A 26,020-nucleotide genomic window follows, 5' to 3' on the forward strand; every position below is an offset into this window, starting at 1 on the left:
CACAGAAAAGAGGGTGTGAGCAGCCTGCCTCCTGCTGCTTAACAGGAGGGGCAGGATCCACAATGACTGAGAATCTGGCATTGTAGGTAGGAATTAATGAGTAGTGCTTTACACCTACATGCCAAAGTCTTCTACCTGCAGCTTGCAACTCACAGGACAGAGATCTCATATACTGCCATGCCCTCCATCCAAGGCCAATGGTTCCCATAATAACATAAGAAGCCTGTTCCAACTTGCCTTGGCTATCTCGATTATTTAGGAATCGGCAGTAAAAACTGCTGCAAGACTCATCTTTATCAACAAAACACATTACCCCTAAGATGGGTATTAGCACCGTCATTTTGCAAATTTCTGCCAATAACACTAAAATATCAACCACTTATCTGAGGAGGCCATTTACCAACAGGCGTGTCAGGTCCCATTCTCTAACCACTCACGTGTGACCTTGGACAAAGAACTTAACCTCTGAGTCTCAGTTTTTTAATCTACAAAATGGAGATACTACTACCTACATCCTGAGGCCACTGTAAAGACCAAATAAGATAACATGTAAAGCATCCAGTGCACAGCTCAATAGTGGTAATTACAATTTTCTTCACCCAGTCACCCTAGAAAAATCTTCCCGGATGAAACTAGCCACCACAGTTCACTAATTGTTTCTCCTTTTGGAAGCTCTCAGAGCCTTATATCCGTCCCCACATTTAATTGTAGCAAGTATATAAACTTATAGCTTCTAATCTTTTCCTCAGGAATCAATCTGTTCAACCCATCTATTCTCTCCCTTCACATCAGTTTTTCTTTTCAATATCATCAGTATTAATCTACATATAGCTTCTCAACTTTAAAATACTGAGAAGGACTCCCCCAGCTACGTGATGAAGCAACACTTCCCTATCCTGGAACATTAAATTAAGTTGGTCAGGAAATAGAGGTACTACCTTCTGCAACTCTGCCCTGCAATTTCCCACTGTTTTCAGGTTTCTTCAGCACCTTGGCCATGAATTGACATCTAGCTCATCTGCTTGAGTCAAGTGTATCTCTTACAATTTCCTGAGTTGACTCATCAGAGCTTATACTTTGACCCTGGGTGCTGGGTCTTGTGCATCGTGTCCCATTACCTCACACATTTCCCCTGACCATCCTCTCTCAACTTGGCCAGCCTCGTTATGGCATTAGAGGCACCAGACAGGACAACTGTGACAAGGTGCAGTACCGGCTTCTAAGTGCTCAGCAGAGACTAGAGGGAGAGATCATTTAGCTGCAAGGTAAAGTTCTCTCCTGTCTGGACCAAGTTTCATGCAATTTTGCCACCACAGACTAGAAAGTCACAAATGTTTTCAAAAGTCGTTAAACTTCTCTACCGTAAGTACACAACAACAGGTAAGGAGGTGGTATCGGTGTTCTATCTTGCATCAGCTGCTATTTAATCTGCACAGGGAATTATCAGTTTATTCAGTTCACCTCAAACATTTACTGAGTAGTATGTAACCGGCAGTGTAGTAGGTTTCTTACATACAGTTCTCATTTTTACAATGCATCTGTACTAAAAAGATGATGGAGCTGGAGAACTGAGAGGTTAAGAAACTTTCCCAAGGTCACAGAGCCTTTTTAACTGGCAGGGCAGGAAAGGGAACCCAGCCCTGTCTGACTCCCAAGTTGGCATTCTTTCCTTTAGCAATGTTAGGCACCTTCAAAACACCAGTCCCAAATTATACTTAATTTTTTATTCCTCCCACTCCCAACGCCAAGCAGAAGATGAGCCCTTAAATCCTGCCCACCTTCTCAAGAGCTCAGAAGACACGATTTAAATCGTCCTTCATTATTCCAGTCAAACAACATAAGGTTCCACTCCCAGAATGGCGAAATGATGGGTCACTGCCCATCTTTCACTTCTGTTTTGGGTGGGTTTGTAAAGTAGACATTCTTCAGACGTCCTTCTCCCGGACTGAGCGACTACTTAATGTTTCCTCTCCCGACACCAGGAAGAGCCGCGGCTGACTCCCTGCTCCCCCCCTCGGACTACATGATCCTCCCGCGCGCCCTGCCCAAGCCACCTCCGACCCTAGGCTGCCGTGGACAGTCCACGGGGTGAGCCACTCTCGATCTCAGGGGAGGCGGCACCGCGTGGGGACGACCACTGTGCGAGTAGCTGCCGGCGTCCGGCGCCCGCGTTCCACGTGGCGGAGGCGAGGGGTTGTGATCTCGGCGGGAGCCGGACGGCGGGAGGCCGGTTGGGCGCCGCCGGGGAAGGACAGCGGTGCGGCGGGCCGCCGGAGCCGCCCCTCGCCGGGGAGCCCGCCGCGCGTCCCGCACTTACAGGTGGGTGGGCTCGGCCCCTCCTGCCCCAGCCGTCGCCCCGGAGACTGCGCGGCCCCACCGCCCGGTCCCCCTCGGCGCCCGGTCCCCTCGGCGCCCCGTCCCCTCAGCGCCGGCGCCCGGGCCTACCTTGCTGGTGAGGTCTAGCTCCGGTTCGCCGTTCAGCGCCTCGCCGTCCTCGCTGCAGTCCGAGTCGAAGCCGCCTTGTAGCCGGGCGGCAGCCGCCGCGGCCCTGGCCGCCCCCGGAGAGCTGGGCTCGGGGGCGAACATAGAGGCAGGGACCGGCGAGTCCATCGGGAAGCGACTCCGCTCCGCCGCCATCTTTAATAACTTAGGCTAATTCGTAGCCGGCCTCCCCTCCCTCCCCAGCTCATTTGCCTAATCTATGCACAACCCCGCCCCGAACCTCATCAGAATAATTTATGCGAAATTTCTCCAGCCGCGTAGAGGATGACACGTATCTCTAGCTAAGAAACAAACGACCAGGCCTCTCAGCCACCAATCGCTGCAGCTCTTTTAAGTACCTAATGAATAATTAATGAGACCCAGAGCCCAACAACAAATGTCTGAGACGTCACGCGCCTTGATCGTAAGTTGGGAGGGACAGCACCATGTCCACGCTACCTGCCAGGAGCATTCCCGCCAATGGGAGCAGAGCAGAGCACGACTGACACAGCAGCCATACAATGAGAGAAATACACACAACGCTTACCTTCACCGCCCATCACTCTCCTTGTTTTCAGAGGCAGTGCTCAGCTTCCAAATCCTGCTGCTAGGCAGTCGGGGGCGGAGAGCCTTCCGATGATAGACAGGTGAAAGGCCCAATCCAGTCTTCGGACAAGTCCCGCGCCTCGGGCCACCGCCCACGGAGATAGTAAACTGCGCAAGGCGCCTCCCACTCAACTCAGTGACTCCAGGCAGTCACTGAAGACTGATTTTCGACCTGCTGGCAGTCTCCAGGCAATTTTAACACTAGGATCGATGCCTGGAATACTACGGCAGCCAGAGCGCGGCAATTAACTGAACGCTGACCTTAGGGAGAATTCTCCATTCATTGCCTCTGCGGAGAGAGCAATTACACGACCAAAATGAGGCACCTAGCTCAATAGAAGCCAAAAGTACCTCAACACATTTGTGAACTGTAAGGCCGAGATCTAGAGTCTGTTAAGGTAGTTTCCTATGGATGATTCTTCCTGTGTCATCAGCTGTGTAAAACCCAACCCAAAACACTATCAACAGAAGTTTTACTGTCTTGAATTCCTCTTCCAAAAGACTGAAGAGCTTGATGAAATTAGGGATTAGTCAAACTCTAATAATGCTGGCCATGGCCACTCGTCCCAGGCAGCAAGCAAGAGAGAGCAGCCATTTCAGAAGATAACATACCCAGATTTAGGGGTTTGGAACACAAGATTTTGTGAGCAAGAGGCAGGGTTCCAAAGAGCCTTCAGTTTCAGGGATCTACTTGAGAGTTAAGAGGCAACTTCTTGTTCTTGTTTGCAACTACGATCAAATCTTTTTTTTTTTTTTAATATTTGTATGCACCGGGTCTTAGTTGCGTGGCACGCGGGATCTTAGTTGCCGCATGCGGGATCTAGTTCCCCGACCAGGGATTGAACCCAGGCCCCCTGCATTGGGAGCGTAGAGTCTTAACCACTAGGCCACCAGGGAAGTCCCCAATCAAATTTTATCTGTACAAACACAGGTGGGAATCTGGGATGAGAAGCCATCCAACTCCAAAGGTCTTGATAATAGTTCTTCAATTTTTTTTTTCTGGTGAAATTGCTCACCACTATCCTACATATGCCTCTATGAGGTAGATAAAAATATTAAAATCTCAATTTGGCAGAAGAGCCAAATGTTGTGGCATTATACTCCAGAATAATATTGATATTTAGAATCTTACCAACTGGCTCTTCCAGAAAAAGTTCAAGTTCAGAATGCGCTGACACCTGATGGTAAGCTAAAAAACATGCCCTTCTCATTACAGGGCTTTACCCAGAAAAAAATATATTCTCAGAGAAGGTGCTTGTTGAATTGAATAGAGAAATCTGAAAACACATTTTAGAGAGGGAATTCCTTACCATATTTACATCCTGTTTCGGAAGATAGGTTAGAACCTAGGTTCAAATCCTAGGTCCACTATTTACTATCTATGTGACCTCAAGCAAGTTAATTAACCTCTCTGTGCTTCAGTTGTCATCTCAAAAAAAAAAGTACCTACCTAACAGGTTAGCAGTAAATGAGTTAATATAAGTAAAGCACTTAGAAGAACAATGTTTGCAAGCCTCAATTACGAATCATACACAAATATAACTGTAATCCTTAGGTGAATTACAGATAATAAAAATTTAAGATAATTCAAAAGTTGTCTGGACGAGGGCAGAGGACTCCCAACCACATGGCACGCACACAAGCAAGTGTGTTAAGTGATAATTCTGTGTTTAGTGTAATGGTGTTGTTAAAAAGAAACAAGCCTCAAATGGAGTCACTTGTGTTGGGCCCCACCAAGATTTAACACATAACCTAACTGCAGTTTCAACCTCTATCAGGAGTAGAATCTTAAACCAATCACTCTGGAATTTCCTGAACAACACTAGTGAGGTAATCTGCCTGATAAGACCCTTTGCTTCCTATAAGGAAATGTGACCTTCCCTAATACAATCCACTCTTTCTTCTGCCTATTGAAAACTTTCCATTTTGCACAACTCCTAGGAGCGCCTTTCTATTTACTAGGCGGGATGCTGTCCGATTCATGAGTTGTTTAGTAGGCCAAGTAGATTTTCAGATTTACTCAGTTGATGTTTGTGCTTTAAGTGTTGAGCTGTGTTGAAGCGGGATTAAAGAAATGACTGAATTAAGTGTGATCTTTTGTTTTTCCAACTTTCTGAACAAAAATCCAAAAGGATAGCAACACTAAAGTGGATGATGAATATTTGCTGAAGCCTTCCACATGTCTTTGGGTAAAAAAAAAAAGGGGGGAAACAATCCATGTGGGACTGAGTTCATCTTCCTGACACACACAATGCACTTACGCCTTGAGAATACTCAGAGGAAAGCTCTACGGCCGCCACTGTGAGACCAGACGGGAACCCGAAGGCAAAAGGGCAGTGATCTGTGAGTAGCAAGCCGAAATACGACACCAAGGAACTGAAATAGGATTATTCCACTTGAAACGTGACTCCCGGCGAGGCACTTACCCTCAGAGCTCCCGGAAAGTGAGGGCGGTCGGGCCCACTAAACAAGAGAATTTGCGCCCGACCGCGTCAGTAAGGTGCTTTGAAATCACCTGGCGAACGGCATGCTAGACAAACATAAAACGGCCAGCGCAGGTGAAACTAGTCCGGGTTCGCGAAAGCACTCTGCCCAAAAGGCCTGATCAGAAAGACGGGAGGGCTGGGGAGAGTCGCGAAGTGTAGCCCCAAGCTGGGTCGCCGCGCCGGAACTGAGCCGACGCCCGGGGGAGGAGAGGGGCGGGACAGGCATCGGGGCGGGACTCCCGCCGGCCGCCCGGCCTGCCCAGCCCCGGAGGGAAAGCAGAGGATCCGGGCACTATCTGTACCTTCGGCGAGTCGCCGCTACAGCCGCCGCCGGGCTACCCACCCCACACCGCCAGGGGGCCCAACGCTGCCTGCACCCGCGCAACAGACGCACGGCGGCCGCGGCCCCCAAGCCGGCGCCGCTGACGTCAGGCTGACGTCAGAGCGGACGCCGCGTTGGGGCGGGAGCTGGGACGGCGAAGGAGGGCGTTTTCGGAGCACGCGCTGGGCTGGGGCCTCTGACGTCGGGCTCAGGTGCGCGCGCTCGCTCGCCCGCCCGAGCGCGGCCCAGGTGGCGGCCCGCAGCTCCAGGTGGCGGCCTGCAGCGGTGAGGGGGCGACCGGCGGCGCGTCCGCAAGCTGTCCCGGCGGCGCGGGGGACCGGGCGGGGTCGGGGTTAGGGGAGCGGCGGGAGGGCGCCTCGGCTTGCACTCACGTGACGGGCGGGGAGGTTGGGGTGGGGGCGGCGAGCTGGGTGGGCCCGGGCCCCCGAGGGCGAGACGAATTGTCCGGCCCCACCCCTCGCGGGCCTGCCAGTCGCAGTGCAGGACCTTCCTTGGGTCTGGGGCCGGTCCCGCCGCGCAGCTTCCCTGGGCAGCCTGGTCCTGTGCGGCGGCCCGCCCGACCGCCGGAGCTGACAGGAGTTGTCTCCCCCGTAGGGCCGCGGCGAGAGGGTGAGAGTCCGCGCTATCCGAGGGAGCTGCGCCGGCCTCGGCCCCGCGGGGTCCCACCGCACCCGAGAGGATGGAGAGCCTCCCCCGACGCCCCAGCAGGGCCCGCGATCCCACGCTGGCCGGCCCTCGCTAGCTGCTCGAAATTTGCGTTTTATCCACCACCTAGGCCTTGTCTCCTGAGTCAGTGGCGTTGTGGTTCCAAAGAAATGGAAGAAAAGGAGCGATGTGACCGACTCCGTTCGGTCCTCCTGCCTTGAGGCCTGGTTGTCATTTGCAGAAAGGAAAATACAGCAAGAAAATAGTGTTTTTTTGGAAGGGGTAGAAGAGGAGGGTGGAAGAAGGAAAACAAGGTCGTAGATTTTATATGATTTTTTAAAACTTCTGCACTTCGACAGTGGTGGCAAAATACACTAAATCCAAAAGTTATCTTTGTTTTGAGAAGAGGGGGATTATTCTTCCTTTTGATTACAACCTTTTCTCCCCGTGACAAAGCATAAATCATGGACACCAGAAAATAAGGTAGACCTCAGGAATCCTGCAAAGACTGAGAAGCTTACATTCCTCCTCAGGAGGGAAGAGTGGGGTGGTTTTAGCCCTCTCTGGAACCTAAAACGAAAAACATGAGTTGCGTGCCATGGAAAGGAGACAAGGCCAAATCCGAATCATTGGAGCTGCCCCCGGCTGCACCCCTACAAATCTACCATGAGAAACAGCGCAGGGAGCTTTGTGCTCTGCACGCCCTCAATAACGTCTTCCAGGACAGCAATGCCTTCACCCGGGAAACGCTGCAAGAGATTTTCCAGAGGTAGGGAACTCCTTCTTGGTGTCTCTATACTTTTGTGCTCTTTTTGAATTTCTGTGCGTGGGGCAGCGTCTCTGCTGCAAAAACCTTCAAATCAACAGGGATTGTTAGCTAAATGCTGTTAGCAGGTATAAGGGACACAGGAATGGGAAAGTGAATAATCAGGACCATTTACTGAGCACTTACAGTGGGCTGGGCACAGTGCTAAGAGCCTCAGTGGTGTTATCTCAAGTGATCCCTTCTACAATCCATTGGAATCTGTGTTGTCATTTCCATTTTATGGATAAAGACAGGGCTGAGAGAAGTTCAGTAACATAACAAGAGATGAAGCCAGACTTGAATCCAGGTTTATTGTTGCTGTGCTATTGACCACTATGCTGTTAATGCCTCTCAAGTCCTGCCCCCAAGGAGTTTAGAGTCTAGAAGGGGGACAAGATATGTACACACTCAGTCACCTGTCATCAGAGTTGGAATGTAGTGGGTTCCATAAGAAGGGTATATACACAGTGCTTTTTGCCTCAGCTTTTCTACGAGGCCATGTGCTGGCGTTGGTGCTTTTCATATGGTGTTTTGTGTAGCTCTCCTAACAATAGATTTACTGTCTCTATTTTACTGATAAAGAAACAGAAAGAAAGGTCAGGTAATTTGTCCAAATAGCTTCTAAGTAGCAAAGCTGTGATTTGAAGCTGACTCTAGGTCCCCTCCCCTTTCTACTTCATTCTAGAGGGCCTTTCTTATCCACTTTGCAAACGCTACCAGACAGGTTGATAGAAGTTCAGCTTTCTTCTGTCAGTTTTGATGTTCTAAAATTCTCTCAAAGGGTATGAGAAATGGTTCTGCAGTGGCTGGTTCAGCACGTGTGCTGTCCATAGCAACTTTGTGAGCCTGTCTCACTACTCCAGCTTATAAAGAGTTATCCTGCTCAATTTTCAGTGCAGAGAAAGCCCAAGAATTCTTCAGGCAATGTATATTGGCAGTTCCAGAAGACCCTTCTCTGACTCCATTCAGAGATGAAATGATTGCCCCAGAGGGCCTGAATTACAGCTGGGAACAACCTATTTGGGGTGATTTATGAAGCATAGGTATGGACCACTTACCCTGAAAGAACCATAGGCCCTCTCTTAAAAGAATGTTAATCCCAGTGTGCTGACAAAATTGTAATGAGAGTAATTATTTTCCAGTGCCAGTGATAACCATAGTAATGCCTTAGCAGGGCAGATGTGTCCTTTGCATCATGGCCATCATCTGGCAAGTAGAATTAACTCTTCTCAGGAAATAGGGCCCTGGGAGGTGAGATAATTTGTCTCAGATTGCTAGGTCATGTAACTGAAAGTAGAAAGGAGGCCAGTCCATTAGACTGCTTCCTTTTGGCCAGCCATTAATATATCTTCTACTGCTAATTGGATATTTGCAGATTATTTCCTAATTGAAGTCTAGGGAGAAGAAAAAGACTGACAGTGAGTCCTTGAATGTGCTTGGTACTTGGTACTCTGTGACAGCCCTGCAACAACCTTATCAGTAGTGATCCTAGGAAACTAGGGTTCCATTTAAGCAATTTGCCCAGTTTCACTCACTAGTAAATGTCAATTCCAAGATTCGGTGTGTCCATTCAGAAGTTTTCCACTTCTCTAAATTTGGCCTGGATCTGACATGATGACGATCACTAACACAGATGAACACTCACTCTGTGCAAAGCACTGTTCTGAGTGCTTTCCTTGTGTTAACTTACGCCTGACACCAATCTTAAGGGTAGATCCTGGGACTTCCTTGGCGGTCCAGTGGTTAAGACTCTGCACTTCCACTGCAGGGGGCACCGGTTGGATCCCTGGGTCAGGGAGATAACATCCCACATGCTGTGCGGCCAAAAAAAAAAAAAGGTAGATCCTGTTATTTTTCATCTTTCCAGATGAGGGAACAGAGTTCACAGAGCTATTAGTTGTAGGATTTGGTCCCAAGCTTTGTGAATGGAGGGCCTGCTTTCCTATCTGCTCTGCTACTTCCTGAGTATTGGGAAGGCGTCTCAGAGCAATTACCTCATCAGTAGCTGTTCACCCTGCTAGGAAGTTGGGCCTGGGTTTGAAGATGTGGACTATAAGCTGTTTGTGGATAATAGCAGGACTTTTTCAGCTATGTTTTCCCTGAATCAAAGAATGCTGAATATTTGCTAAACACTCACATGGAACCAAAAGTTCTATTCCTGGCTTTTGAAGCTTTAGCAAGTTGTACTACAATCCCCCAGGTACCTATCAGCACAATGTAAAGATCCACCTCAGAGTAACAGCAGACCAGTACATATGAGAATATATGTACCCTACCACTCCAGAGGTGGAACTCTGTATGGAGTAATTAATATGGGAAGATTTGGTGTGGATAAATAGAAACAAAGAAGTATGAAAGGGATGAGAGGAAAAAACAAAGGGAGGAGAGGTGAGGGAGAGGAGATAGAAATTCTAGACAAACATTTACTAGCTGCCTTCAGTATACCAGGCACCACTACACACTGTAAAGAAAACAACCTGAACAAAACTCGGCTGCTGAGAAGTATGTCTTAGAACTATCCATTGACCCGGCCTTGAGAAAAGACTTAAGTGAATTTAGAACCATGGAATTCAGAGCAATCTAAAGGGAAAAAGATAATCTATTTGGATTTTAACAGAAAAGAAGGGTAATGTTGGCAGTAATGTTAACTAGATAATTTTTAATTCCCAGATCTTAAGTTCTATGCTTTTTTGAAGATGTGGCTGATGAATGGTAAGAATGGGACAAAATTTTTGATTAATGCCATTTGTTGAGAGGAAGTTCATTCTAGCAGTTGAATTTTAGCCAGACAGAAGAAATACAAAAGCAGGGTGGAGTTTCAATGCAGTTGTTGGTATGAGATGACTCATGGTTGGAATAGAAATGAATAGGAATTTAGACAGGACTAAGCTAGTGACTCGGCAGCAACACAGAAACAGGGAAGAGAGGAGTCAGGTGTGACAGGCTCAATCCAGGATTTGAAGATAGTGGTCATGATCGCAGTGATAGCAAAGAGATCATTGGTTTGAAAAGGATGAACAACTGCAATTGGAGAAAAGGTCAGACTATAAGAGATTATAGATACTGGGGAACATCCTTTACCACAGAGAAGCCCTCCTACCTCCCCATTAAAAAGTCCCTGAGCACACATTTAAAGGAAGGGGCCGCATTTCAAGGTATGGTGGTTATAAATTGAGAAAAGGTGTTGTTGAGTGTTAACCTCTAGAGATTTAAATTTTCTCATCCAAGGGCCAGGCAGACTCCTCCTCGTCATCATCATCGCCAGCACCTACAGAGTACTTTTGTGTGCCTGGCGCTGTGATCTGTGCTTTATGTATTTAATCTGTGCTTTATGTATTTAATAATTTAAAAACACATTAGGAAGTTCTGAGCCATATTTTCTAAGGTCACACGTCAGAACTTATAAAAAGGAAAAAATTAAGGGAAAAAAGGAATCTTGATGACATGTTTCCACATCTCCTTTTCATTCAAACCTGAAACATCACCTTAGCCAGACACAGTGGTAACTACAAGAGAGGACCAGAGACTTAACTGAGGGCACAGACATCAGTGGAGAGACCTGGACTAGAACCCATCTTCTCAGTTGTAGATCACTTCAAATATTATGGCTCTAACCTCTGCCTATGGTGACAAAAATGAGAGGCTAGCGTATAGTCCAGAATTTCCGTGGAAATAATTAAGACAGTCCTGAATAGGAGTTTGCCGAGGAGTCTCAAGAAAACATTCCATTGGGACAGAGTAGAATTCCCATGGAAGTCAGTGGGATCAGTGTGTTGAAATATCCAGGAGACTTCATTGTAGCTTTAGGTTTGGAGGTGGAATCCTAGCTCTGCCACTCACTAGCTGTATATGACTGTACAAGTCCATAACCTCTTTGTACCTCAGCTTCCTTACTTACACTATGGGGTTAATTTCTATCTCAAGATTGTTGGAAGGATTAAGTGATAAATCTCATAAAAATAGCTAACACAGTGGGCACTTGATTATTGTCAAAGTAAAAACAAGCACTGGTATAATGGGCACACTGGATGGATCCCACTTATTCAAATGGCCACTCTTCTAGGAGTGAGATGGAAACCATTCTTAGCATTTCCTGTATTGATTGGTTTGACAGACCCATGGTTATGCAGTTGCCAGTGCCCAGCTGTGAGAGATACAGAGGAGATGAGTCATCCCCTTTGCTTCAGGAATTTACTATTTTGTTGGACATGTATAAAATAAATGAATTCTTCATTCCTATAAGATAGGAATCATTTCCATTTTTACAGAGAAGCTAACAGGCATGGAGACTAAATCTCAGAATTGATATTGATTCTGCTTGGATGTGAACTCAGATGTGTGTGGTCCTCCTGATCTCCCTCCTTTTTCTACTGCACTGGAGCCAGGAAGGATTCCATGGAAGAGGTAGGAGGTTAGGTTGAGCTTGAAGAAGCTTTAGGATTTAGCTTGAAACAGGAACTAGGATAAAAGAAGAGAGGCCACATGGTCATGGTGGCTGAAGTACACTAATTCCAATGAAAGGGAAACAGCAGGTCAAGTGGGGCTGGGAGGGTTGGAGTTGGCCAACCAGGCAACTGGCTCCACTGACAGTTCTTATGTAAGTGAGTGAAATGATACCTTGGTGAAGGTGGCAGGAACGTAAAGGCTGAATAGGTGGAAGGAGCATTTGGAAGCAAGGAGGTCAATTTAGGAACCTGTTTCAAAAACTCCAGGTGTGGAACTTCTCTGGCGGTCCAGTGGTTAAGACGCTTCCAATACAGGGGACGAGGGTTCGATGCCTGGTTGGGGAACTAAGATCCCACGTGTTGCATGGTGCAGTCAAAAGATTAAAAAAATTTTTTTTTAAATCCAGGTGTGAGGTGAGGGGCCTCCAGTTAGGGGAGAGATAGTAGGAATAGACAGGCAAGGATTTGAATCTGAGATTGAATATGTAGGACAAGGAGAAGAGATACTTGGAACACTAGTCCTAGAAGGTGCACCTCAAAAAAAATGTGTGGTCAAACCTGTTTGGGAGCTGCAACCTTTTGCATACCCTCTCCCCGAGACTCAAGGTAAATATTAGCATATTAGGGGCTTCAAGGAAACCTGTAGGAAAAAAAACCTGTTTACTTGATTCATTCAGCTATTGTATTAAATGCCTCTGTGATCCTCTGAGGAGTGCATTGGGGGGAAACGCAGCACTAAGGTTTGAACCTGGTAGGGAGTTAGATGGTGAAAGAGGTGGAAGACTCAGCAGTTTCTTTGCTGGAACCTTCCTGTGTCTACTGGCTGGAGACTTCTCTGAAGGTATTGAGAAGCTACTGAAAAGTTGGTGAAGGGAGAGGAACTTGATATATCTTGAGATAGACTTTCATATGCTTTCTCATTTAATCCAAGTGCCCAAGAACCCACTGAGAGCCTTTGTCCTGTTAAGCTACATTTTACGCCCAGGCCAAGGGACTCAGCTGGCCTTTCCTCTTATCAGCCCACCGCCACCAGCCACTCTGATTCATGAGTCCTCACCGTAAGACAGCAAGCAGAACTTTGGATTCAAACAAACCCGAGTTTGAATCCTAGTTCTGTCATTTATAAGGGAAGTGATCACGGGCTAGTCATTTTAAATCACCAAACTTCAGTTTCTAAACCCATAAAATGGTAATAATTCATAGCTTCTTATGGGTTTATTGTGAGGATTAAATGAGATACATAGATGAAAGCATCTATCATCAGGTATGGCAGAGAAGTTTTCACTAAACGGTATTTATTGTCACAGGTAAAACGAAGTTTGGTTGCAGAGTGGAGTTTAGTGTCCTCAGATCCCCTTCTTTGCTAACTCTGGAGGCTAGCATATAAGCCCTTATTATTTTAAGGGTCCGCTAATATTTACAGGGCAAGAGAGAGGGAAAACAAAATAAACATGGAAAACGTTTCAACAGATGTCCCTCGAGCACCTGTCACGTGCCAGGTATTCTTTGAGGTCTGGTGATGGGTAGAGAAGGCCCCCTGCTGTCATTCTAGTGTGGAAAAACACGCAAGTCAGAAAACATGTCCAGTAGTAACACGAGCTATAATTAAATTAAAGCAGGTGGATGTAAGAGGAAATGACTGGGAGAAACGTAAGGTTGGGTGGTCAGAAAAGGCCTCTAGGGCAGTAACACTTGAGACCCAAAAAATGAGGAGCGAGCAGAGCAAGTGGAGATCTAGGGGAAGAGGATTCCAGACAGCGGGAACAGTGAGTGCAAAGGCCCTCCAGTGAGAAAGGGCTTTGTGTGTTCAGGTTGCAGAGAGAACGTGTTTGTGCTAAGAGGTAGGGATGAGGTCAGCAGAATCCTAAGGGCCTCGCAGGCCAGAGGAGGTAGTTTAGGTCGTATTTAAGTGCTTTGGGAGCCTTGGAGGGTTTAAGTAGTGGCAAGAGTATGTTTTATGTTGGAAAAATATCAGTATGGTTGCTGTATATAGAGTATAAGATTTCTCAAGTTTTTAGAGTTGACCTAAAGATCTGATTCTCTTCTGGAGATGGCATTTAGCAACCTCCTAGACATCCGCTGTCCTCTTTTATTCCTGAGGAACTCACGTCATTTCCCTTCCTCCCCTTCACACAGAGGTGAAAGGCATGCTGCCCCTTCCTTCAAGATGGCCTTTCCAGGCTTCCCTGGTGGCGCAGTGGTTGAGAGTCCGCCTGCCGATGCAGGGGACACAGGTTCGTGCCCCGGTCCGGGAAGATCCCACATGCCGCGGAGCGGCTGGGCCCGTGAGCCATGGCCGCTGAGCCTGCGCGTCCGGAGCCTGTGCTCCGCAACGGGAGAGCCCACAACAGTGAGAGGCCCGCGTACCGCAAAAAAAAAAAAAAAAAAAAAGATTACCTTTCCTCAGGTCCTGGCCTGTGCAGCCTATGAAAGCAAATTAATAGGATTGGGAATGCCTTCAGAACTGACCTTGTCATGAGATGGAGGAGTGGCTAAAGAGGCCTGGGCAAAGATGGCTTAAAGCCAGTGAGCAAACCAGACTTCAGTTGAGTTTTGTTTATCTGGTACAAATTTTTTTTCCAATTTGTGTTTATTTTTTTAAATTCAGGTATTTTACACACGTGTATATTCAGAATACCTTTAGGTGGTTCATGAATTTCAGTTTAATATGGGCCTTACTACTTTTTATTGCCTTATGTGGCCCAGTTCATACATTTATGTTACCTGTCTGAGCCCCTGTAGGCCTTTGAGTATTTAAAGATTGATGACTACCAAGTTTGCAAGCCTTAAACAGAAAGCATTTAAAGTGTAAGAAATAAGAGTAAGAAATACTACCCATGCAATCAAACTATCAAATACTATTCGTAATGTTAAAAAAAAGGCTGTATCAAGGCAGGAAGATCAGCAAGGAAGAAGACTGCAGAAATGGGAAGACGGGATTTCATAGATGAGACTCCTTCGTGGAACATTCTCTGTATCCATTGAATTCACTGGAGACACACTTTCTAAATGGCAGGCAGATAGGCCCCACTGCTACTGAATTATTGTTTTTCATAAAAGGAAAGGTAATCTCTAGGGCAGCAGGAGCCCAGACTCCAAAATACTTTGGTAAAAACTCGTTACATTTACTTGAATGGGAGGAAACAAGCTTCCAGGGGCAGTGGTGTAAAGTGCTCTTTTGTCCCTGCCAGTGCAGGGCCAGGAGGGGTTAGGTTGACCAGCAAGTCTCAGCTTTCCTCTTTCACATTTGCAGGTTGTCTCCAAACACCATGGTGACCCCCCACAAGAAGAGCATGCTGGGAAACGGGAACTACGATGTGAACGTCATTATGGCAGCACTTCAAACCAAAGGCTATGAAGCTGTTTGGTGGGACAAGCGCAGGTAGTTGAACCAGGCTTGACTTGATGAGAACTGGCACTCAGCTGGGGAGGTGGCCAGTGGTGGTGGTACAGCTGGGGAATCCGGGGGAGGTGGCTGCTGCAGAGCCCGACACCGTTTCTGTTCTGCAGGGATGTCGGCGCCATTGCTCTCACTAACGTTATGGGCTTCATCATGAATCTGCCCTCCAGCCTGTGTTGGGGTCCGCTGAAGTTGCCACTCAAAAGGCAGCATTGGATCTGTGTTCGAGAGGTGGGAGGTGCCTACTACAACCTCGACTCCAAACTGAAGATGCCCGAATGGATTGGAGGCGAGGGCGAGCTCAGGTACCTGTGTGGCTGATGTAGTGGCAAGTTGAGCTTATCTTTGGACAAAGGAAATGAAATTCCTAGCTCCTTGGGTCCTCTCCTTATTGTCACTTAGAATCATAGGGTTTCAGACTTAAAAAAGACCTGAATCTTTGACGACCCATGAAGACATTAAATCCCATTGGTAGAGAAGTCCCATTACCTGAGATGCTGGCTTTCTAGTCTGGCAGGACTGGCATTGTAACATTCTCCAACTTGACAGTATAGCTGCCAGTTCAGTGAAAGGAAGGCAAACATTTGGGCCAGAGGGGGCTAAATTTCCCTGTAACCAAAGAAGAAACTCTTCATCTTCTTCTTTTTTTTTTTTTTTTTTTAAACAATTATAAGTCCTTTAGAGTACTTTGGGCTCTGTTCCTCACAGAACTGGCTACTGTTGGCAGTAACATATGAGGATGAGCAAAAATTCAGATTGGAAATTGAACTGGACAGATTGAGGGGTAACCAAATGTGGACTCCTCCAAGAACAGATCACTACTAGAGCGTGTTTAGGGCAGCCAAGGGTATAAATAACAAGGGTCCTGTCTGGCGAAGGTGTAGCCCCAAGACTGGAGTTTGCAATTTTACTAGTATTTTCATTTTCTCTTTCATCTACCCTTTTTTCCTGTAGGAAATTTCTAAAACATCATTTGCGAGGAAAGAACTGTGAACTCCTGCTGGTGGTACCAGAAGAGGTGGAGGCCCATCAGAGTTGGAGGGCTGATGTGTAACACAGTTCTACCCAGCCTTCCCTCACCTCAACCCCCGAAATCCTCTGTGATGTGCTGTGGCCTCTACAGTGGGTCTGCCCTTGCCACGTCCCCAAACATCTCATCGGGTTTTTCCCCTCAGATTTGACAGTGCAATAGGACAGACGTGTAGACTGTTACAGAACCAACCAGCGTTACTTGTTCTGGGAAAGGAAAGTAGGAGCTCTGTGTGCTTAGGGCAAGCTATGGAAGACTTCTGTTTTATTTAAGAGAGGAGAAAGAAAGGTGGGTCTTGGCTTATTTCCCCGTTTCTCTGAGGACTTGCCAGAGGCTCTGCTGGAGTTCACTGCTGCTCTGACTCACCTGGAGATGCTGCCTTCACTTCCCCTTTCCTGGCAACCAGTGGCTCTGAAGACACAGTACAGGCAAAGCCCATGTGACAGGTTTGAAGGACTTAGAGCAAAAAGGCCTCTCAGGAAACCATCTCCAAAACGGCAGCAGCAGTACAGCATGCTGTCTCCAACCCTCAATGCCGCCCTTACCCCGTTTTTAAGAGTGGTTTATGGCCATCCTTGGAGTTTTATAATGAAAAGTTCTTTAATATTCCATGCTGGGTGGTTGAATCCTGCAATATTCTAGTGTGACAGGGTGAGCTAGATACCTAAGAGGATGTGGTCAGAACCAGGCTGGGGCAGGCATGGGCAGCCTGTCCGCCTCACTCCAGCATCATCCCTCGCACTTCACTGCATTGCATTGGTTTAGGAGGCTTTGAGGCACAAGATAGGCAAAAGGGCAGTTTTCCCCGCTGACCCACTCTGGCAAAAATCAGGAAAAAAATAAGACTGCCTTTGACATCAAATTCTTCTAGTTTGAGACAGAGTTGGGCAAGGAAAGTATTGGGAAGATAAGCCTTCAGAGACTTGGAGCAGCTAGAATGGGTAGAAGTCCTAGGCTTGGAGTCACTATAGTGACGAAGCAGAGCCCTCACGTTGGGTGGATATGTGCGTTACGCTTTGTCATCTCTCTGTAGCTTCCTTTACAGATCAACTGAGAATGGACCCGCCCCCTACCTCTTTAAATAGTTGTAGGCCACTTTTCTCCCCGTAATTTGGGAAAACAAAAGGAGAAGTAAGGGTCATACTACACCGCCTGTCACCACAGTGGCTGTGGTTGTCTCAGGGCAGGTGGGCAGGCAAGGATGGCCTGTCCAGCCCTCACAGGTCAGTGGTTTCGGCAGGTCTGAGAGCCGCCCCACTGGCCAGACCTCTCCAATAGCAGAGCCAGCCTGGGGCTTGCATGTCCAGCCTGAGCAAGCTTAACGGGATGAAGCTGAGGCTTTCTCCCCACTGTGACTGGAGTGCATGTTTACACCAGCACTTTTTCTGCACATTTATCTTCAATCCAACAAGGCCGTTTTTTATGCTGAGTAACAGAGGCCACCAAGAGGCAACTGCATTACACCCTCTCAGCCCGTGGCCGCATTCTCTCCTGCACCATTTTCTACACCAGACCTGCTTGGCACCACAGGGAGCTCTTCGCCCCTGCACGATGACATTCCAACCACCACCAGCCAGAAGTTACAGCCAACCTTGCTCATTGTCACAAGCAGGACCTTGGGTCCATTGGCACTGTCAGTGATGTAAGCCATTTCCTGGGAGGAGAAGGAAACTCCTCACCACCAATCTGCTTGGGCCTGTGCAAATGGCACTTCAAAGGAGTCCCCATGCACTTGGAGTCCATGAGCCAGTGGGATATATGCAAAGACGCTTAAACATTTCAGGGCTGGTTTCTCTGTTCATATCCAATTCTGGTGCTTAGGAACAGGGACCTATGCTGATGCCCAAGGGCAAAAAGCCCCACTTCCTTTAAGAAAGGGGGCAGGCCTGACCCTGATGCCCAGTAAGGGGCAACCCTAGGCTTTTTGTTTTTCTTGCTTATTCCTTTTTGTTGGCCTTGTGCTGGGTTTGTTTACAAAAGATGTATTTTGTTTAACCAAATATTAAAAATGGAAAACTCCATACATAAATTTCATCTGTCTGAATTCTATAATTATGTACATTAAAGTGTAGTTTAGTATAATGCTGCTTTGGAAGGAATTCACTACCACCATAAGTCATCTTTTAGAGACATTGTGCTTTGGCCAGACCTCTCACTTCAAAAATCCAGACAAAATACTCACCAAGTAGGACTTGATTCAAAAAAAGCCTGAGACACTTATCGATTTAATTTGTAAAAACTAGGCTCCACAGTATGAAGAACCCTAACCCTAATCTTAAGTACAAGTTTTCTTCACTGACAAGTGACTTTTCTTCCCTGGTTAACAGGTGGAAGAGTATGCATTTACACAGAGGACCTGGGAGGCCCCAGCACCAAGTACATAGCAGGACTCTGAGCCAGACTGCCTAGATTTGGATTCAGATCAGGCATTTTCTATTCAGCCTGGAACACATCACTTAACCTTTATGGGACTGTTTTCTTCTTCTGTAAAATGAGACTACCACCTCCTCCTAAATTGTATAGTATAGTTCCAGCAACCCACATAAAGGACTTAGTATTGTTACTAGCACAATGCCAATAAAAATGTGTGTGAAGTGGAAAAATTACAAAGTTCAAAGATAGGGCTACAGTTGGATTCACTGTCAATAGCTCATCAGCAATTACAGCTGATCCTCAAACAGCACAGGTTTGAACTCTGTGGGTCCACTTACACGTGAACTTTTTTCAAGAAATACTACAGTGCCACATGAACTGTGATTGGTTGGACAGCAGACACATAGAGGGCCAATGATTTTTAAAAGAAATGCACAGGCTTTTGACTGCAAGGAGGGTTCCCCTAACCCCGTGTTGTTCAAGGGTCAACTGTATTTTCAAAAAGAACCAACCCAAGATGTTCTATTTGAAACCTCCCTATCCCCAGACTAGATAGCAATACTATGTCATTCCTTACAAGTTCTTTATAATTATTGTTTTTTCTTTTTTTTTTCCTTTGGCCGAGCTTCACAGCATGTGGGATCTTAGTTCCCCAAACAGGGATCGAACCCGTGTTGCCTGCAGTGGAAGCACAGAGTCCTAACTACTGGATTCCCCCTTTATAACTGTATAATGTCATTGTAGACTGTGCAAGTACATGGACCCAATCCTTTGCTGGTGGATCTGAAACTGATTGCCTGAACTCAGAGAGGTTCTTGGTCAAAGACGAATTTTTTTTTACCTCTGGGAATTTAACTTGGGCCTAGGGATCAGTCAGTATTAAACGGTGGTGCTGGCTCAGGTGAGAGAAAATGTGAGGGGCAGTTTTCTTTGCCCTTCTAAAATGGTCTAAATAATTTCAAGGTATGTATGACGAGCACTTGGAAGACATTTTTGGTTGGAATCATTTTTTAATATTTAAATAGAAAAAGTGAGCACTGACTTTTTTTTCTCTTTTAGACACACACACGTCTAACAGCCAAAATATGCAGAGGAAATGAGCTCCTGCTCTGTCCTCCACAGTCCCCATCTTGTGGTTGAAGCTGTTGCCAGCCCTCCCTCCATCCTTTCCAACATACACAAATTTACAGCACAGCTGTTGCATTTTATCTCGTGTGCACGTCCCTCCCCAACATCCCCATTCTTAAAAACGAAACAGTCGTTAATGGTCAGGGGCACATCCTTCCCGATGGCATCAGTTCCTACCCCACAATGGGATAGTGAGGAGATCTCCCGTCAGAAGTAATTTAGTGAAAGGGGTGGGATGGCCGGAGCTGGAGTAACCGTCTGCATTGCTGCACTCTGGTATCAGAGTGAGGACAGAAGAAATAAGTCAGGAGAGCACGGAGGGCACAGTTCCAAGTGAGGAGTCTCTCCATGAGACAATGTGGGGAGAATTCTCCCCCCCAGGTTTAGATAGATCAATGTGCCGAAGTTAAAAAAAAAAAAAAAATCCAATAAGCAGCAGTTCAAACACTATTGAATTTTCAAACTTCTCCCACCAAGACAGGCCAAACATAGCACTAACAATCTAGATCTTTCCAGGAAGTGAAGGTAGGGCCCCGGGCATTCCTCCTGACAGCCCTGTATTAGGCCCTAGAAGTATCTGGAAAAGAAAAGGAGGGGTGTAAGGCATTGTACAGACCTAGGGCTCTCATTTTCATCATACCTGTCCAGGCAGACAAGGTCTATGAAAACAATGCTGAGGGCACAGGCACCTAAAAGAGTGTGGGCCGGATCCCAATCCCTACCGGCACATTAACCGCCCTACCTAGGTGCTGGAGCAATAAACAACTTATGTATCCACTACTGGCAAAAAGCCCAGGGTCTGGGCTCACCTGCCGTTGCTGCAGCTGCTGCTGTTGCTCCATCTGCAACTTCTCAGTCTCAAAGACGACCGGAAGAACCAGGATCATGAAGGAAGTGGTTCCAATCCACAAGGCTGCCCTGGAAAACCTGCAGAGGGAGCATGAGCATAATGGCAAGACAGCTTCACCGAGAACTCACTAGTAACCAAATCTCTCACCCTGCACACTCCAGTGTTGTTGGTAAGCGTGTTCTACCCAACTCTTGCCTGTACTCCTACCGGAAACGGGAGGAGCAGTTCCAGGGACTGTACATCTAGTGAGAGTAGTCCGAACACTCTCCTGAGTTCTCACAGTGCTACTTATACATTAATTATATCACATAATCTGAGATGATCCTCACAACGACCCTGCCCAATAAGAATCCTCACTTTACAGACGAGGAAATAGAGACCAAGAAAGGTTAAAGTAGCACCAGTCCAAGGTCACTCAGTGATCTAGCTGGCGGGCTGGCCTCCAACCCAGGTCTGCTGCTCCCAAAGCCCGTGTTCATTCAGGGCACCTCAGTCAACCCAGCACACTCCAATGTCTTTGCCCTCGTCCCTTACCTGTACATTTTTTGAGCCACGAAGAGGGAGAGATCAAAAGTGGCTCCAGCCACGGACCGGACTCTCTCGGGGAACATCTCCGTCAGACCCCACAGTCTCTCCGACAGAGTCTCATCTAACTGTGGTGGAGGAGGCGCGGATATGGGCCGAAGCAGCGGTAACCACCCCCCGACGCCGGGACATGCCGGTCCCCTGGAGCTAGGGCACCCCGGCCCCAGCGGGGCCTCACCCCGCCTCCCGGAGACGCCTCTGCTCGGACTCTCCAGGCTCCGCGACGCGCCTTCGTCCCGCTCCTGCAGCACGCGGAGCCCTTACCCCCGCTCCCCGCCCGCACCCTCCCAGCCCCGCTCCGCCCCGCGGCGCCCAGTACCTCCTCGTCGTCTTCCTCCTCCAGCTCCTCCTCAGGCTTCTCAGCATCGCCTTTCGGAAGCAATTCGTCCGGGGACAGCGGCACCCCAGGGCCGGCGGCGGCGGCGGCGGCGGCGGCGGCGGCGGCAGCAGCCATGGCTGTGGGGAACACCGGAAGCGGAAGAGAAGAGGCGAGTGCGGCGCCGACGGCGGACGGAGCCGCCCTTCCGAGAGCCGGAGGCTGGAGGTCTGGGGAAGAGCGCCGCCCTCTGGTAGGCGGGCTTCACCGGCCTTCAGCAAAGGGCGGCCGGGAGGTCGGAGAACGTGAGACACGTGGGAAACTTATTAAAGCCCTGAATCGGGGTGCATCAGCGGTAATTCTGTTCTGTGGGCTTAGGGTGAGCCCGAAAATCTGCATTTTAACAAGCCTCCCAGAGATCACACGTAGACAAACACGAATCCAGTTTCATTTCCCTGAGGGCTGTGTTTGGTAGGAGTAAATTAGACATTTGGAGATTTATTGGTCTTTGGGAAAACGTCAAGTAAACAGTCCCAATGTACAAAACAAAGGCGAGTGTGTACCAGGCACTGTTTGTGCGTGCGAAGGGCGGGGGTGGGAGGGGCGCTCATTTGATCTTTGCATCAACCCACTGAGGTGCTACTATCCCCATTTTTTTTTTTGGCCGGGCCATGCCGCATGCAGGAACTTAGTTCCCCAACCAGGGATGGAACCAGCGCCCCCTGCATTGGGAGCCGCGAGTCTTAACCACTGGACTACCAGGGAAATCCCTATTGTCCCCATTTTAGAAATGAGGAGATTGAGGTACAGTACAGGGTTGCTGCAAGTATTTCTGGAGGATGGATTTCAAGATGTGGGTTTGCTGGCCAAAAAGTATGAACATTTAAAATTTTGGTAGGTATTAGCTAATTGCCCTCGGAATTATTATATCACGTACTTTCACAATAGTAAATGGAAGTATCCTTTTCTCCACACCCTCCCCAGCATTAGGTATTATCCATATTTTCATATGATGGATGAAAATGCTTTTTATAATGTGTCCCACAGTTATTAATACAAGGGTGATTTGATATACCTCTTTAGACAACTGACCATGGAACCGAAGAATCTCAGGATTGGACAGTCCCGATCCTTATCTGATACTTGAGAGACGTCCTCTGCTTACATATTCCGGGGAGGGGGGGCGGGGTTTGCACTTTCTCCAGATAGAGTCCTCAGTCCTCTTTATCTTTGGACAGGGCAGCTCTAACTACAAAAAGTCTTCATGTCACAAAAGGGTGCCTACTGTCTGATTCCATTAGGTAAAGTTAAAAGACAGGCAAAACCAATCTATGGTGAGAAACGTAGTGATTCCCTTTGAGGAGGAAGAGGAGGTAATATTTGGGAAGGCAGGAGAGCTTCTGGGGCACTGGTAAAGTTCTATTTCTTGACGTGTGTGGTATTTACATGGGTATGCCCGTTTTGGATAATTCATCAGGCTGTACATTTATGAATTATACTTTTTGCATGTATTTAAATTTTTTTAAAAAGTAGGCTTGAAACCAAGCAGGACCCTGTGTGTCCCTCCCGGGTACAAATCCTTTCCCTGTCCCTGTTTCTTGTTTGTAGGAAATAGGCTTCTTTCAGCTTCCCTGACCTTCCCTGAGTTCCAAAGGGCAGGTTCAAACAGTTGCTAATCAGGGAAGGGAGGGAATGCAGAAACAGAGGAGCAGTCAAGAAACAGTGCAGCGATCCTGGTTCCTCCTCAAGAGATATACATAACCTTTGGGTTCTTCTGCAGGAACTAAGGTCCCCACGCAGGTGGAGGATGGTAAACTCAGGCTGAGAGCAAGATTCCTGCAGCACCGCCCTGTTACCTCACCACCAACCAATCAGAAGAAAGTCTGCACACAGTGGAAGAGAAGGAAGACTCTGACCCTCTCCCCAAATGATTCTCCCAGAATCTTTGGGGTTGGTTTTTGGATATGAGTCTGACTTCTCCCCAGGTTGCTGACCTCCTGAATAAAGCAAGCTTTCTTTTCCAACCAACACTTGTCTGAGTATTGGCTTTCGAGCAGTGAGCAGCTGAACCTGAGTTAGTAACAGGTTAGCTCTACGTAAATGCAAGGGCAATCAAATGCCAATGGCTTTTGATTCTCTTATGGGCTCTTTTAAGAAATGCTGGAAGACCAGCACTCTTGAAGGGTAGAGAAGGCAGTCTTATGTGGAAACTACAGACATCATTGATTCTGATGAAATAAAATTCATATTTTATGGCAAGACAAGAAAAATTTAAACATAAAATCTTTCTTTGCCTGTTTGGGCCTCCTCCCTCCCCTTTAGTGTGTATTGTGCACCTGCATTAACCAGACATCCTTAGGAGACAACCTTCCTTCTTGTAAAAGGCCATGATGACCCATGACCCACTACTCCCTGTGTACACATAGATCTGGATTGTGTAAATTGTCAATAATACGTCATTTAACATATAGCACTGTCTCAAAAACTTATATAACTGTGCTTTGACCTCTAACAGATGGAAAAATTCTCAGAGCTTTCTGAGAGGCTTTCTCCAGGTTATAATCCTCAATTTGGCTCAAATAAAAGCCTCCATTTCTTTCTTAGATCGACTGATTAATCTTTTTTTTTTTCCATCGACATCTCCAAGTGGACATTCACAATGCTAATATCAAGTTTTTGGAAAACTTTGACCAATTAATTTTGTTTATATTCACAAATAGTACATGATTTTTTTAAAAATCCATGTTTAAGGCTGAAAGAGCTCTTTCAATATTTATAAAATTGTCAAAGGATAGGAAAAAATATTGGGAATCATGCCATGCAGAGTATTCAAACCTTAGGAATAGATGCGATGATCCAGAAAAGGCAAAGTGAGAAAGACAGAGCCCTGTGGAATCAGACAGGTCAGGGGGTACTTAGTCAAAATCATAGACAGAAAGTAGAATGGTGGTTGCCAGCGGCTGGCAGGGAGGAGGAGATGGGGAGTTAGTTTTTGATGGGTATACAACAGCTTCAGTTTTACAAGATGAACAGTTATGGAGATGGGTGGTGGTGATGTCTGTACAACAGAATGAATGTACTAATATTACTTAACTGTATGCTTTAAAATAGTTAAGATGGTAGATTTTATGTTATGCGTTTTGCCACATAAAACAATTTAATTAAAAGCAAAAAAAAATCAGAGTAATAACAACAACAAGAAAAACAGAACAACTATCCCCCAGAAAATCCCCCCAAAAAGGTCAGGGGCAGGGAGGGGCACCTTCTTCTCCCAAATCCAAGAGATTCGAGGAGGAGCTGCTGGAGATGAAGAAGGGAAACCTTCACTGAAGGTTTCAAGGGGAAATGCTCAGTGGCAGCAAAGAAGACATATGGTAAGATTGATGCCAGCCCAGGGGCCTCAATCGAGGCACAAGTAAGGGTGCCATCACATAAGTGATAAGGTCCCATGCTGGGCACAAAGCTGACTCTGCCATCTGGATGATGATGATGTATTCTAGAAACCCACCCCCCAGCTCCTCTCATTCCCTATCCCTCAAGTCCATGGTTTCCACCTTTCTTGTTCCTGTCTTGTCACAATGTGAAACTGGTAATGTAGTAGCTCCTAATTCAGTTCGGTTCGGTGTGGGGCGTAGATCCCTTTGAGAATTTTACAAAAGCTGTAAGTACTCCCCCCGCAATAAAACATACATATCTGTACAATTGTGCATATGGATCCCCTTGTTAAGCCTCAAACTGTTAAGATTTCCTCTGATTGTTTTGCACTCCCTCCCTCACACCCGCAGGACTTTCAATCTCAGCTCTTCAGTAACAGTTCTTCCCTTATCTGACACTCAGTTCAGAAATTTACAAAACCGCTGTAGTGATTACAAATGATAAGTTCAAGTAGAGAGCACTATTTACTTGGGTGCCCCCAGAAGTAGTAGATTTGGTCAATAAAGGCTTTGAGGAGGAAGTATTTTAGGCAGAACCTAATAGATGTATCGGACAAAAAGGTAAATCTTTAAAGTATGTAGCTTTTTTTTTTCTTTTTTTTGGCCACACTGCCCAGCTTTCAGGATCTTAGCTCCCTGACCAGGGATTGAACCTGGGTCCTCAGCAGTGAAAGTGCAGAGTCCTAACCACTGGACCGCCAGGGAATTCCTGAAAGTACGTAGCATTTCATTGGGGGGGAAAAAACCAACAAGGGTTAGGGTGGTGACATATAGCTGATTCTTTTTCCTATTTCTTACATATTTTCATTAATAGGATTATCCTTGACTCAGCTCACACACCACATCCATCAGCAAACTTACAACTTGATGGTGGGCTCTACCTTCAATTCCTGCCTAGAATTTGACCACTTCACCTCCTCTACTGCCGCTTCCCTGTTCCCAGCCTTGAGCTCTTCAGTCTGTTCTGACCACACAGAAGCCAGAGGGATCTTTTTTTTTAAGTCAATCATAGCATTCCTCTGCTGAAACTCACCAATGGCTTTCTTCCCTCATCACCCCAAATACAAGTCCTTCTTCACCGCAGAGCTGCCCC

The 26,020-nt window shown here is 47.0% G+C and overlaps 3 protein-coding genes across 5 annotated transcripts in view; 1 reads left to right on the forward strand and 2 right to left on the reverse strand.

Annotated features, from left to right (window-relative positions):
* GTPBP1 (GTP binding protein 1) overlaps window positions 1-5,750 on the reverse strand; it is a 32,005-nt gene extending 26,255 nt beyond the window's left edge. The window contains exons 1-2 of one of the 2 annotated variants that reach the window (XM_081248379.1): window positions 5,514-5,749; window positions 2,446-3,376 (exon numbers count right to left, since the gene is read on the reverse strand). In XM_081248379.1, coding sequence (XP_081104505.1) covers window positions 2,446-2,637 — 192 coding nt within the window. In that variant the 5' untranslated portion in view covers window positions 2,638-3,376; window positions 5,514-5,749. Of the gene's footprint in view, window positions 1-2,445; window positions 3,377-5,513 lie in introns of both variants that reach the window. The other variant, XM_081248380.1, reaches the window with a different exon arrangement.
* Window positions 5,751-5,854: 104 nt separating this feature from the next.
* Window positions 5,855-16,850, forward strand: JOSD1 (Josephin domain containing 1). Of its 2 annotated transcripts, none has more exons than XM_081248381.1 (5): window positions 5,855-6,180; window positions 6,511-7,330; window positions 15,065-15,193; window positions 15,322-15,516; window positions 16,166-16,850. In XM_081248381.1, the coding sequence occupies exons 2-5, from the start codon at window positions 7,146-7,148 to the stop codon at window positions 16,263-16,265; spliced, it is 609 nt and encodes a 202-aa protein (XP_081104507.1). In that variant the 5' UTR covers window positions 5,855-6,180; window positions 6,511-7,145; the 3' UTR covers window positions 16,266-16,850. The 2 variants fall into 2 exon arrangements, with proteins under 2 accessions (XP_081104507.1, XP_081104508.1); XM_081248382.1 differs by having other exon boundaries at window positions 5,855-6,107.
* Window positions 16,851-19,604: 2,754 nt separating this feature from the next.
* TOMM22 (translocase of outer mitochondrial membrane 22) lies at window positions 19,605-21,657 on the reverse strand. Its single transcript, XM_081248383.1, has 4 exons — window positions 21,497-21,657; window positions 21,127-21,245; window positions 20,552-20,669; window positions 19,605-20,319 (listed from the first exon to the last, which is right to left on the reverse strand). The coding sequence occupies exons 1-4, from the start codon at window positions 21,629-21,631 to the stop codon at window positions 20,245-20,247; spliced, it is 447 nt and encodes a 148-aa protein (XP_081104509.1). The 5' UTR covers window positions 21,632-21,657; the 3' UTR covers window positions 19,605-20,244.
* Between the last annotated feature and the right edge of the window lie 4,363 nt (window positions 21,658-26,020).

Source organism: Mesoplodon bidens (genome assembly GCF_964165515.1).
Source record: "Mesoplodon bidens genome assembly, chromosome: 11".
NCBI lineage: Eukaryota > Metazoa > Chordata > Mammalia > Artiodactyla > Ziphiidae > Mesoplodon > Mesoplodon bidens.